We start from the raw sequence: 13,376 nt of genomic DNA on the forward strand, positions 1-13,376 counted from the left end.
CCCTGCTTCATCTTTTGTTCTTGAATTGAACAGAAACATACTACTGCATTATGAAGTATTTTGCAGTATTATTAAGAACTGACCCCCATGTTTAGTTAAAACCTGCTCTCTCAGCAGGTTGTCTTTTCTCTAGCTGTGCTGAGTTATATGCATCTGTTTTTTTAATCTTAACTGTTTGTACGCAGAGACCAGAGTGCTGTGGTAAAATTCTTTGGTAGTTTTGCCTTTAACAGGAAGAGGAACGTGCTTGAGCTAGAGATTCGTCAGGACTACACATCATCTGGAACCCAGAAATATGTGGTAAGCATTGAGCAACAGCCTGTGGAGTGAGTATGTTGTCTGTGTCTAGAGCAGATGAAAGTCCATTTGTGTTCGCCGAGGATTTATTAACATTGCAGAGCACCACACAAACTTCTCTCAGTAATCGTTCATGCCATCCTTAAGCAGTGGAGCTTTTCCAAAAACCATGACTTGAACATATGGAATAATCAAGTTTACTTAAGACAATCAGAGTTTTGAGTGCCATCTGGTCATTCATGTGAATTGGTTGATCTGTAGAGTTTTTTAAAATGCATTTATGTTAGCTTTTATTTTCCAAACTCACTCTTGTCAAGTCTGGAATCTACAGTGCAGCATGCTTCCTACCACACTACATGTTCAGGTGAATTACATGAGAATGATTGTCCAACACTGGGTTTACATACAGAGATTGTAAATAATGTGGATTTCATGTATGTATGGTAAGCTAAACTAGCTAGCCTCAGCTAATTCCGTGGCATTTTTCAAGGCAGTTACCAGTAGTAGAAAGTAACAACGTACATTAACCCAAGTACTGTATTTAAGTATTTGACCTTTTCTATTTTCTGCCACTTTTAGTTCTACCCCATTACTCCCAGCACCCAAAAATGCTTCATTTTTTCCTTTGTCAATACTCTACAGTTTGTAGGTCTGAGTAATGTTAGAGATTCAATGTTTGGAAGGGGCTACAATTACTGTTTTAATATTACTTTGGCCGTTAAATAATCAAATGTCTGTTTCCCTGCAGGGTCCCATCAAGGTGACCGTGCAGGAGCTGGATGGATCCTTCAACCACACGCTACAGATCGAGGAGAACAGCCTCAAACATGACATTCCCTGTCACTCCAAGAGCAGACGGTACGTACTATAGCAGAACACGATCCCTAACTAATTCTCAGTATTGTATGTTGCATGCTTGATAATTTATATCATACTTTATTATTTTTCATTATGTTCAATGTTATATTATTCCTATTTAAAGCAACATTATTTGGGGGAACTTCCGGTGACGATGCAGCGAGAGTTGCAGCTTTTCACGACGCTGTCGCTCCTAGAGGCTAAAACGTTAATATTTCTAGAGATGCAGCGATCCAGTTTTTTCCGATCCAATCCCGATAGCGATACCTGGGCTGAGCGTATCGGGCCGATACCCGATACCGATCCGATACCGTTGTAGAATTAATAATAAACTGTATACCTTCCACCATGTGAAAGGGACTAAAGGCACCAGACTTTCCTAACTAAGACAAAATAATCAAACAGTTACCGAACATTGTAAACATGTGTAACAATAATAATCTATCTATAATACACGGAATCTCTGTCTGTCTGTCTGTGTGTGTATGTGTGTGTGTGTCAAATATCTCTGCGGATCAGGATCAGACTGACCTGAGACTTTCAACATGGCTGCTGTGTGGTTCAGTGGCGTGCAATTTAGCATTTGCTTGGACTGCAATGATACCGTTAATACATTATTTCATAAATGCTTTACAAATTCCATGAGCATTGTCCACCGGAGCCACTACAGTCACGTGCGCACCAGAGCCAATCACTGCACACAGTGGCCACGCGCGCACCAGAGCCAATCACTGCAGAGCTCAAGCCCACGACATACCTAAAGAAACAAGCGGATTTATACCTGCAGCGGTGCGAGCTCGACCAGGATTTTGCCGGCGGTTCGGTTCCGTTCTGTGCATCTAAACTGACTGTTGTGGATTAATGAGATGAAACAATTCCAAGTCTGTTTGGGTCTGAGGAGATCCGGAGACGCGCTGTGGATATTCGGCCCACCGCCCGAGTCGACGGAGCGGATGCACTGGCACGTCTAAAACTGGATTTAGGGTAAATAATGTCCAACACGCTTTTTCGCGAACATTGCCGTTACGTTTGCTTTGTGTCTGGTGCAGGAAGAAACAGTAAAAATGTGCTTTTGTCACAAGTGGATTTATACCTGCAGCGGCGCGAGCTGGACCGGGATTTTGCAGGCGGTTCGGTCCCATTCTGTTCGGTGCATCTAAACTGACTGTTGTGGATTGTAATGAGATTAAACAAGTCCAGACCGAGTCTGTTCGGGTCTGAGGAGATCCGGAGACGCGCGGTCAACAAAGTGGGATCTGAATCTTTGGATGTTCGTGTTTAGCTAGCTGCCAGCCGCTAACCGACCCACACGGCCTACCTACCGAGTTGACGGAGCAGACGCACTGGCACGTCCAAAACCGGATTTAGGGTAAATAATGTCCAACACGCTTTTTCGCTAACATTGCCGTTACGTTTGCTTTATGTCTGGTGCAAGAAGAAACAGTAAAAATTTGCTTTTGTCACTAAGGTGTTCAAGCAGCAAGTTTGGTTGTTGAGGAACAGGAAGATGTGGGAGGGACATCGGCGGATGATTGACGGCAGCAGTGATGTGTTGGAGACGCGACAGATATAGCGAGTTTTGAGAGTTGAGAGATTTGTGACATATAGCGTGTTTGGAGTGTATAGTTAGTGTGTTACGTAATATTTGGTGTGGTGTGTTCAGTGTGTAGTGGAGTCATGTTGTGAGGCAAACCAAGGAGGAGACGGCTGAATGTGGAACAGGCAGGAATGAGCTGAGGAGCCTGAGGCATTGCCTGCATTTAAATGTAAATAGTTACACATAACTTTGTAAATTTCAAAAACTTATGCACCAATTTAGTAAACAACAATTTATATTTGCATTATAACTAATGCAATTGGTTCATTAAACATATTTGTGGTTTTCACAGTAAAAAAACAAACTTTTTCTACTCTGATTTTATGTTATTTTGTGATTTTAGGTCCATAGTGTTAATATAGTACCTTAAAATGAAAAAATTACTGTACAGTCACACATGTGAGGTTGTGCTAAAAATAATTACACCAAGTAAGGCAAGGTAAATAGTTTTTAAGGTGAAATATAATGGTATAATCAAAAGTAGTCAAAAACAGCCAATTATATCCCTGATGTCCCACCTTCAAACACAGCCTGATTTGGCCATCCATGAAAAAGCTACTTAACCTCCCACTTTTCTTTAGGAAAACATGCTTCCTACGGGCAATGCACTAGTAAGAATAATAAGAAGAAGAAGAAGAAGAAGAAGAAGAAGAAGAAGAAGAAGAAGAAGAAATTTAATTTATATATCGCCTGTCAGGGTACCCAAGGACACTTAACAAAGTGGAACAAACAAACAAAGAATAAATAGAGCGCCTGTCAGTCAGCACGGAGGGAACACTAGCACTGAAGTCAGTAGCACCGTCCGTAAACAAACTAGCGTCTGGAGGCTCCGTGCACAAAGCGGGGGCGACGCAGGAGACCAAGAGATCCAATCCAAGCGAAGAAGCCTGGGGTGAACAACTTGTGCTCTTCCAGCATGCGACACACTAACGCTGAAGAATGACGTAGGATGTGCTGCGATGGAGGAAAAAAAAAAAAAAAAAACTGGGTCGGCCCATGGATCTGTTCATTTTACCGATTCCCGGTCCAGCTGTTTTGTCAATATTAGGGCCAATATCCGATCTTAATATCGAATCGTGGCACCCCTAGATATTTCCAGTCAGTATATATATTTTGAACGCCGAAACACAGCCCGGGAGATGAGAACACATGACTGGGCGACTGAGAAGCCAACAGCGACCCTCCAAAACCACAGCTGAGACCAAAATGTCGAGCTCACCCAAACAAGCTAACTCTGCTACGGCTATGGCTAACAGCATGGCTGCTTGCTCTCAACACAGAGATGACGAAGACAACCAGGTCCTGCGAGAAAATTCGCAACATGAACCATAACCTCGAAATGAAAATGGACAAGGTTATCGGGGAAGTGGCTGCCATTAAGGGTGTAGTTGATTCAGTCAAGGCTGACATGGTTGCGCTCAACAGCAGAACAAGGGAAGCTGAACAGAAAATCTCCCAGCTGGAAGACAACAATGTCAAGTTAGATGCTGTGTGGACTATTCAAGGAGACGCCTGATGCGGCAGAGGCATTGGCATCGAGAGAGCCCACAGGACGCCCATGAGCCAGCAAGGCAAGGGAATCCCCACACAGCGGCCCCGGCATATCCTGGTGAAATTCTTGCGCTATACCTATCGGGAGAAAGTGAGCGCCCAGGCACGAGAAGTTGGAAGATTTACCTGGAATGGGTCCAAGGAGGAAATTTTTCCGGACTTTTTCAAAGAGTTACAAGACAAGAGGAACAAGTTTACAGAAGTCAGCCACATCTGCATGAAGAAAGGATGGCGTTACTCCCTACAGTATCCCGCGGTATTTTGGGTGACAATTAACGGAGCACGGCGCAGGTTTGAGGAGGCGAGGTGCTACATCTCAACACAGCACTCAGCTGAAGAAGCGGAGTAAAATGCAGGACACTGAGGTTAGGCTATGTGACACCTTGGGTTTCAACATGGTTGTGAGTACTCGCCCCTCTTGAGATATTTAAATGAATGATTACATATATGCGGGATGACACTGCCAGATGTGTAGAGGGATCGCACGCTTTTCCTCTTGTGTATAGATAGATAGATAGATAGATAGATAGATAGATAGATAGATAGATAGATAGAATTACTTTAATGATCCCAGACTGGGAAATTATTTTGTTACAGCAGTAGTGGGTCCGCAAATAAAACATTTCATACATAAATAGAATCCAATATATACATAGTGTATATATACAGTGCACAGTGTGCTATAAACAGTAAACAATAATAATATATACAACAAAACAAAATATGCAAAATATACTATAACAATAATAATATATACAACAAAACAGTAGAGAGACCAGAGTTCTCTGTCAGGCAGAGAACTCTGGCACCACAGCCTCCAGAGTGCCCTGTTTGCAGCCAATCACAGAGCCAGCCTTCCTGATCAGTTTGTTGAGTCTGTTGGTGTCGCTGGCTCCGATGCTGCTTCCCCAACAAACCACAGCAAAGAAAAGTACACTGGCCACCACAGACTGATAAAAGATCTCCAACATCTTGCTGCACACATTGAAGGATCTCAGCTTCCTCAGGAAGTAAAGTCTGCTCATCCCCTTCTTGTAAACAGCTTCAGTGTTAGATCTCCAGTCCAGTCTGTGGTTGATGGTAACACCCAGGTACTTGTAATCCTCGACTACCTCCACATCCTTTCCCAGAATGCACAGAGGTTGGAAAGCCGTCTTCCTCTTCTTCCTGAAATCTATCACCATTTCTCTGGTCTTGCTGATGTTCAGCTGCAGGTGATTCTGTCCAGTCCACTCCACAAAGTTGTCTACCAGTGCCCTGTACTCCTCCTCCTGTCCCTCACTTATACACCCAACAACAGCCGAGTCGTCAGAAAACTTTTGCAGGTGACACGACCCGGTGTTGTACTGAAAGTCAGTGGTGTATAAGGTGAACAGGAAAGGAGACAGTACAGTCCCCTGTGGAGCTCCTGTATCACTAACCACCGCATCAGACAGAACACTGCCCATACAGACAAACTGTGGCCTGCCTGTCAGGTAGTCAGTAATCCAGGAGATCATTGTGTCGTCTACACTCATCACCCGCAACTTCTCCCCCAGTAGCAGTGGCTGAATGGTGTTAAAAGCACTAGAGAAATCAAAGAATGTGATTCTCACAGTGCCTCCTCCACCATCCAGGTGCGAATGGGCTCGTTGCAGCAGGTAGATGACAGCGTCATCAACTCCCAAGTGGGGCTGGTAAGCAAATTGCAGAGGGTCTAGCAGGGCTCTCACCTGCGGCCTCAGGTTGGCCAAAACCAGTCTCTCCAGCACCTTCATGTCGTAAGATGTGAGGGCCACTGGTCGATAGTCATTGAGGTCTGATGGTGTCGACTTCTTTGGAACAGGAACCAGGCAGGAAGTCTTCCAAAGCACCGGTATTCTCTCCTGACCCAGGCTCAGGTTGTAGAGGTGTTGTAGGACAGGAGACAGCTGGCTGGCACATGTCTTCAGGATCCTGGGGCTGATACCGTCAGGGCCTGCAGCCTTCTGCTGGTGGAGTCTCTCCAGCTGTCTCCTAACCTGGCCTGCAGTCACAGTCATGCGGGGGAGGCTGCCGGTGTCTTCAGTGGAGGACGAGGAGGTGGAGGAGGAGGTGAAGGTGGAGGAGGAGGAGGTGGAGGAGGAGGAGGAGGAGAGGTGCTGCACAGGAGATCTCACAGCAGGGGAGTGAGGGGGGAGGGGAGGAAGCATTTGGGGCAGGGAGGGTGTGTGGGGGTCTGGAGGTGTCAGGGAGACGACAGAAGGCTGTGAGCTGAACCTATTGAAGAATCTGTTCAGCTAGGGTAGGGTAGTGTAGGGGGGAAGTTGAAAACATCTCAGTTGGGACTTCATCTGATGGGCACTTAATGCCATATAATGCACAATTATGCACACCACTCTTGTCTGTGGAATGATCTTTTGTTTTGTTTCGTTCTAAACACTCACTCTAGTTTCTGTTTGCTAAGGATTTAGTGCCACTTATCCTGTGCAGTCTGACGCACGCCGGCCTTGTTTGTAAGCAACCCTACTTTCTTCTCTCTTGAAGAGAGTATGAGATAAAAGACCCACCTTTGACTAATAGTCTGCTCAAAACCTTATTCCCATGATAATGGACAGTCACTCAAACACTGTGATGTTTTCCTATTTGGTTTGTCTACAGACTGATTACTTTTTCTTTACTCTTCTATGGGATTTAAATTGATGAGTAATTAATGTCATATTTTGATAATACTAGACACATATTAGCTCTAGTGCTTTGTGATGCCTTCTTGTTTTGCGGATAGAGAACCAAATTTTTCTACTTTATCTATGGCCTCAACCCTTCACTTTGAGAACAAGACATACAGTAACAGTCTCAGTACCCTATGACATTTTTTTGATACTTGACTATAGAGCAATATGTTTTGAGATTTTTCCTTTTTTTTTTTTTTCTCCCTGTCCTATCTTCTTTGGTACTTTACATGGGCTGCAGTCAATGCACTGCTTTGACAATAATAGCCTATTGCAGCTCTAGCAACCAGCACTGATTTTTGCTCTCATTTCTGACTGGATCCTTGTTAATTATATAATTATTATAGGAGTGGCAGCTCCTGGCGGATTGCAAACCACTTAACACGGATGAAGGAAACATGGGGGGTTTTAGAGCTTTGGCTCAATTTTGTGGGGGGGGATTCTGGGGACCAGGGATGCTACGTTCTGTTGAGTTTGCTGGGGATGGGACCACCAGTCGGGTGTTCTTGGGCTATGATTTGCATTCCAGTTTTTCACATGGCTCCAAATACATTAAACCACTGGCTAGACATTTCCTACTCATCATATGGATAATAAGATAATAAAGTTTACTTCCTGGAATGTAAACGGACTAGGGTCCTATAAAAAGAGACGCAAGGCGCTGGATTATCTAAAACAAAAACAGTCAGATGTGATTATGCTCCAAGAGACTGATTTGCTAGAGAGCGATACAGCTAGAATATGTGGTAGATGGATAAACTGCTCTTATCATAATTGCTGTAACAAAAAACAAAGGGTGGTCTCCATATTACACTACTCACAATAAGTTAGGGATATTGTTATTTACATGAGTGCTTTTCCTATTTGGTCTGAATTTTTATGAAATAAGTAAAAGTTCACTTTGATATTACTAATAATGAATGAAAAGAAACACCATTTTCATTAGTTTAATATTTATTACCCCAAAAATTTAGACAATAACAAGGATAGCCCCAAATAACAAAAATTGACAATGTCAGTAGCAGGTGTTTCCACCATTTGCCGCAATGACAGCTTGACAGCGATGTCTCATGCTCCTCACTAGCCTCATGATGTTGTTCTGAGGCAATGCGTTCCACTCCTCCACAAGTGCTACACACAGTTCTGCCAGGTCACGTGGGGTTGGGGTACGATCATCCAGTCTCTGCTTCAGCTGGTCCCAGACGTGCTCTATGGGGTTCAGGTCAGGGGACATTGCTGGCCATACCATATGAGGCACTCCGACTTCCTGAAGTCGAGCTGTGACAATTCTGGCACGATGTGGTGGAGCATTATCATCCATGAACAGAAAGTTGGGGGTGTGCTGGCAGAATTGGGGGATGATGATGGGTTCTATGATGTCTCTGAGGTAAGAGCGTGCAGTGACTGAGCCATCTACAATAACTAAATCTGTTTTGCGCTGACTGGTGATGCCTGCCCAGACTGTTGCACCTCCTCCACCAAAGGGAACCCTGGGGACCATGTTGACCTCGGCGTATCGCTCACCTCGCCTTCTCCAGCAACGCTGACGACCATCATTTCTGTGCAAGGTGACCCGACACTCATCAGTGAACAGGACGGTAGACCACTGCTGCATTGTCTTGGTCATGGTCTTGTGCCCACTGCAAACGTTCACAGCGGTGTCTTGGTGTCAGTGGAGTCACCTGCAACGGTCATCTGGCATTCAAGCCAAAGCGGTGGAGTCGGTTTCGAATGGTTTGTCTGGAAACCCTAGTACCCCTCACATCTCGTAACTGGGCCTGCAGCTGTGTGGCAGTTGCATAACGATGTCTGAGTGCATAGGTCCTTAGGTACTGGTCATCGTTGCGGTCTGTCACTCATGGGGCTCCACTCCTGGGTCTGTCACGAACTCTGCCAGTAGTTCTGTGTCTTGATGCAAGTCTGCTGATGACACTTTGAGACACACCAAGTTCACGAGCAACATCTGACTGCCTGCCACCGACCCGAAGGCGCGCTATGGCCAGGTGGCGCTGCTCGTCCGTTAAGTGACGTCGTGTGTTCATGGCTGTTTGAATGATGAACTTGGAATGACTTACTGACAATACCAGCTTTTTATACCCACAGAATGTTGACATTGATGCCACATTGAAAAGGGTTGTCTTTTAGTTTTTTGGTATTGGCCCCAATATGTAAGGCACACTGTACACAGTGAGACCATTACGTGGAAAACACAAAATGAGGTGTGTCTATCACCCCAATACAATTGCCTCCCTATCCCAAAACTCTCTGAAGTGAAACAAACACCGTATGTATGAAATCCACTGAGTCTCTCACAATATCCCTAACTTATTGTGAGGCGTGTATTTTCCAAAGGCATAGACGTAAGGGTGGACAGAGAATTCAGAGATATTGAGGGGCGCATCTTGGTACTTCTGGTTAATCTTTCTGGCCACAGGGTCATATTAGGGAATATATATGCCCCAAATGAAGAGGACTCTTCTTTCTCACTATCAAAAAAACTCTCCTGGATTTTGGAGACTTCCCAGTCATACCAGGAGGCGACTTTAATCAACCTGTGGACGCTTTTTTAGATAAATCCAAATCCTGAATATCTAGACCCTCCAAAACTATGAGCGCAATCAACTCGCTTTATAGACAAAACTGCTTGCATCATGGAGATTACTTAATCCGACTGCTCGAGATTATACGTTCTTCTCCAACAGACACTCTGTCTACTCCCATATTGATTATCTCTTAATCACACATTCCTTAATTGCAAACACAGGGGCCTGTAGCATAGGAGCAATAGCTATCTCTGATCACGGCCCGGAGGATCTTGTGTTCACAATCGGTAGCAGCACTGAAAGAACTAAGACTTGGCGAATGAACACTAGCATCCTACAGTACAAAACAACACGTGAGGACCTAAAAAATCACATCAATATATTTTTTGGATATATATGGAATGCCAAGGATCTCCCATTCTCGGCTGCGGCCTTGTCCCTCGACGCCGAGAAGGCATTCGACCGAGTTGGCTGGGATTATTTGAACTACACTCTTAAAACATTCAGCTTTGGTAATTGGTTCCCGGACGTCATCGAACTTTGTATATAAACATCCCAAGACGATGGTGACTACCAACGGTCTAAGGTCGGCCCCTTTTCAGGTCAGTAGGGGGACGAGGCAGGGCCGCCCCCCTCCCCGCTACTATTCATCGTAGCTTTCCAACCATTGGTGGAGGAGTGAGACTGGGGCATCAGGAGCACAAACTCCTAATTTCTGCTGACGACATATTGGTCCTAATATCACACCCCCAAGATTCTATCCCCCCGCTACTTGATACTGTCAAGAAATTCTCTGAAATCTCGGGATACAATGCGAATGGGAGCAAATCTGAGGTAATGCCTCTATCAAAACATTGTCAAAAAAAAGCTCCACAAAAATATTAAATATTTAGGCATTCTACTTAACCCTGGACTGGTCAACATGATAAGGGATCATTTTGACCCTTTGTTGCAGAAGATCCAGCTCCTCTTCAAAGGCTGGGATAAGCTTTTAATCTTATTGTGAGGCCGCATCCAAGTTATAAAAATGATAGTTGCCCCCAAACTGATCTACCCCTTATGTATGCTCCCCCTGAACATCCCTATGAGTATTTTTAAGTCTATCGATAAGATGTTCTCAGAATTCATATGGGCAGGGAAAAGAGCTAGAATGAGACTTAGCTTACAGGCCACAACACGTTAAGGAGGCCTCAGGCTCTGCAACATGCGGTTTTATCAAGAGGCTTTTCTAATGGCTCAAATATGCTCACTCAGGTTAAAAAGTAACAACAGACCGTGGTGGGTTGAGATTGAGCAGGAGTTGAAGAAACCATTTAATGCAGCCGACTACCTAAGCCGGAGTTCCCAGATAGACAACCCAATTATGTTACATACCAAAAGCATATGGCATAAAATACGCAAAAGAAAGAAATCCTCTGCCTTCTTTATTGATTCTGCATCTCTCTGGAACAACCCTTTATTGAGAATAGAGGGGAAGCCATTTTACTGGAAAGATAATGGGGCGTTGGGAGCATTGGGTGTCTCTACCAAGGTAACATCTTGAAATCTTTTGAGACTCTGAGGGAACAATTCAGTTTACAGAGGAATGATTGGTGGAGATACTTTCAACTTACAGACTGCTTATTTAAAATCAGCAAATTTGATTCAGTGCCCCCTTTACATTCAGATATAGATGAACAAATAAAAAAACACAGTGTCTTGCCACACATAGCGAGCTCAATTTATACCTATCTGATAAGCAAATACAATGTTAACACTGGGGGACTGAAAGCAGTGTGGGAAAGAGATTTAGGGATCGTCTTTGATGATGATGATTGGAACACATTAGTAAAGCAAATGCTTCTCCCTATGAGAGACGCCAGATCAAAGCTGACTCAATACAAAATCTTAAATAGGATCTATTTTACCTCAGCGATGTTATAGACGATGGCCCTGATACCATCTGGGGCATGCTGGAGATGTAACGCCAGCCTAGGCAACATAGTGCACATGTTTTTCAGCTTCCCTTTGCTGACTACCTTTTGGCAAAAGATTGTAGAGAAAATTAGCGACAACCTGGGAACTTCGATAACCATTAACCCAAGCTTGTGTCTCCTGAATGTAAGATGTTAGGGTCAAGCATCTGAAGTGGCTAAAAGTCGCCATTAGTACTGCTAAAAGGGGGATACTGAGGCATTGGAAGGACAGTGAACCTCCAATCTATCAAGAATGGTTTAACACTCTGGTAAAAAACGGCTTCTTATGAACGTCTCATTTGCAAGATAAATAATAATATACACTTTCTCAGAAATGTGGGAGCCGTTCCTGATACATTCCAGGGAAACTAGTACAGATTAATGCCTAGCTAGTCTCTATTCTTCATTCTTTCTTTCTTTTTTTGGAGCCAATACTTTAAGTTATAGCCAAGTGGTTCAGACAGGTGGAACTGGTTCAGGTTAGGGGGGGTTATATAAAACATTGTCTCTTTTATGGCTTTGCTAAGTCTCATCTAATGTTGATGTTTGCATAATGCACATGGATTTTTTGAGTTTCTATTTCTTTATGTTTGTCATTATCACTTATGTGTATACAGATGTGTATATATACACACTAGGGATGTAACGGTATGAAAATTTCACACCACAGTAATAGTGACCAAAATTATCACGGTTATCGGTATACCGCGGTATTTTCTAAAATCTCTTCAAAATGTTGAAAAAACACTGATAAATTGAAATAATTTCATCAAGATTTATATTTAAATATATGTATTATATATTAAAATAGTCCAAATCCAAAACCTTAACAAAACACTGCAAAATCAACATTAAATAATTATAAAAGAATGTATCAAAACTGTTCAAAATAGGTCATTGGCTTTTTGTGATGAGGCAGCCTGTTTTTGAAACGTGACCTTTAATGTCTGCGTTACAGAGGTAGAATGAGATGTAGTGGCAGCAGCACTTGATTGGCCAGCAGACCCTCTCTGTGAAAAAAATGAATAGAAAATGTCATTATTAATTATTACTGTCATTGTTACTTAATACTAAGGGGGCAACCAACAAATCACAAAACTCACAATTTAGATCACATCACTTTTGTGAGGAACAGGTTGGATAATTTTTTAGATCAAAACAAAAAGGATTATTGTTAAATTAATTATGAATACTCTATTTTGGCTCTTATTTCTATCTAGACGCTTGTTATATTCACCATTTTATATTATTCTTTATATATAGTCTATTCTACAAATAATTCAGAAGTGTTATATATTTCTGATATATATGTATATATGTATATATATATATATATATATATATATATATATATATATATATATATATATATATATATATATATATATATTGGCTGTCTGTCCCTCTGTCTGCCTGCTCGTCTGTTGTCAATGGACTCGGTCAATCTGATTGGTCAGATATCTGCTGAGCCACAGGGAACAGAGCTGAGATGAAAGTCAGTCAGTTTGCGTTCACTAACTCAGTCCACTCGGTACATGTTTGTGTCAAATCCTCCTCACTGCAGCTCTGCATCAATCTTTGGGGAATTATTAGGTCGACTTTAAAAAGTGAAATCTACTATTACTAAGCGGTTCAGATAACGTGCCAAATCACGGATCAACTTCATTCAGTTATACCACTATTTGTTCATTTTACATTAGTGACAACAGCAGATTAGACAGATAAAATTCGACATACACACACATCATGCATCCGAGCTTAAGGTTAGCTTACCTTGCATTCGCTGAACAGTTGCGGGTGATGGTCGTAAAGTGAAAGTAAGTAAATTGGATGTGTTGCCGCCCCTCGCAACAACTTTCTTCTCGCAGCTCCTGCATATATATAA

The 13,376-nt window shown here is 43.0% G+C and overlaps 1 protein-coding gene across 2 annotated transcripts in view; it reads left to right on the top strand.

The window, feature by feature from the left end:
- The window catches only part of taf2 (TAF2 RNA polymerase II, TATA box binding protein (TBP)-associated factor), an 89,501-nt gene that overhangs the window by 40,559 nt on the left and 35,566 nt on the right, over nucleotides 1-13,376 (top strand). For both annotated transcript variants that reach the window (XM_030393818.1, XM_030393819.1), the window contains exons 14-15: nucleotides 186-300; nucleotides 1,046-1,155. In XM_030393818.1, the coding sequence (XP_030249678.1) occupies nucleotides 186-300; nucleotides 1,046-1,155 (225 nt within the window). The remainder of the gene's footprint in view (nucleotides 1-185; nucleotides 301-1,045; nucleotides 1,156-13,376) is intronic.

The sequence above is a fragment of the Sparus aurata genome, chromosome 17 (assembly GCF_900880675.1).
Source record: "Sparus aurata chromosome 17, fSpaAur1.1, whole genome shotgun sequence".
Lineage (NCBI taxonomy): Eukaryota > Metazoa > Chordata > Actinopteri > Spariformes > Sparidae > Sparus > Sparus aurata.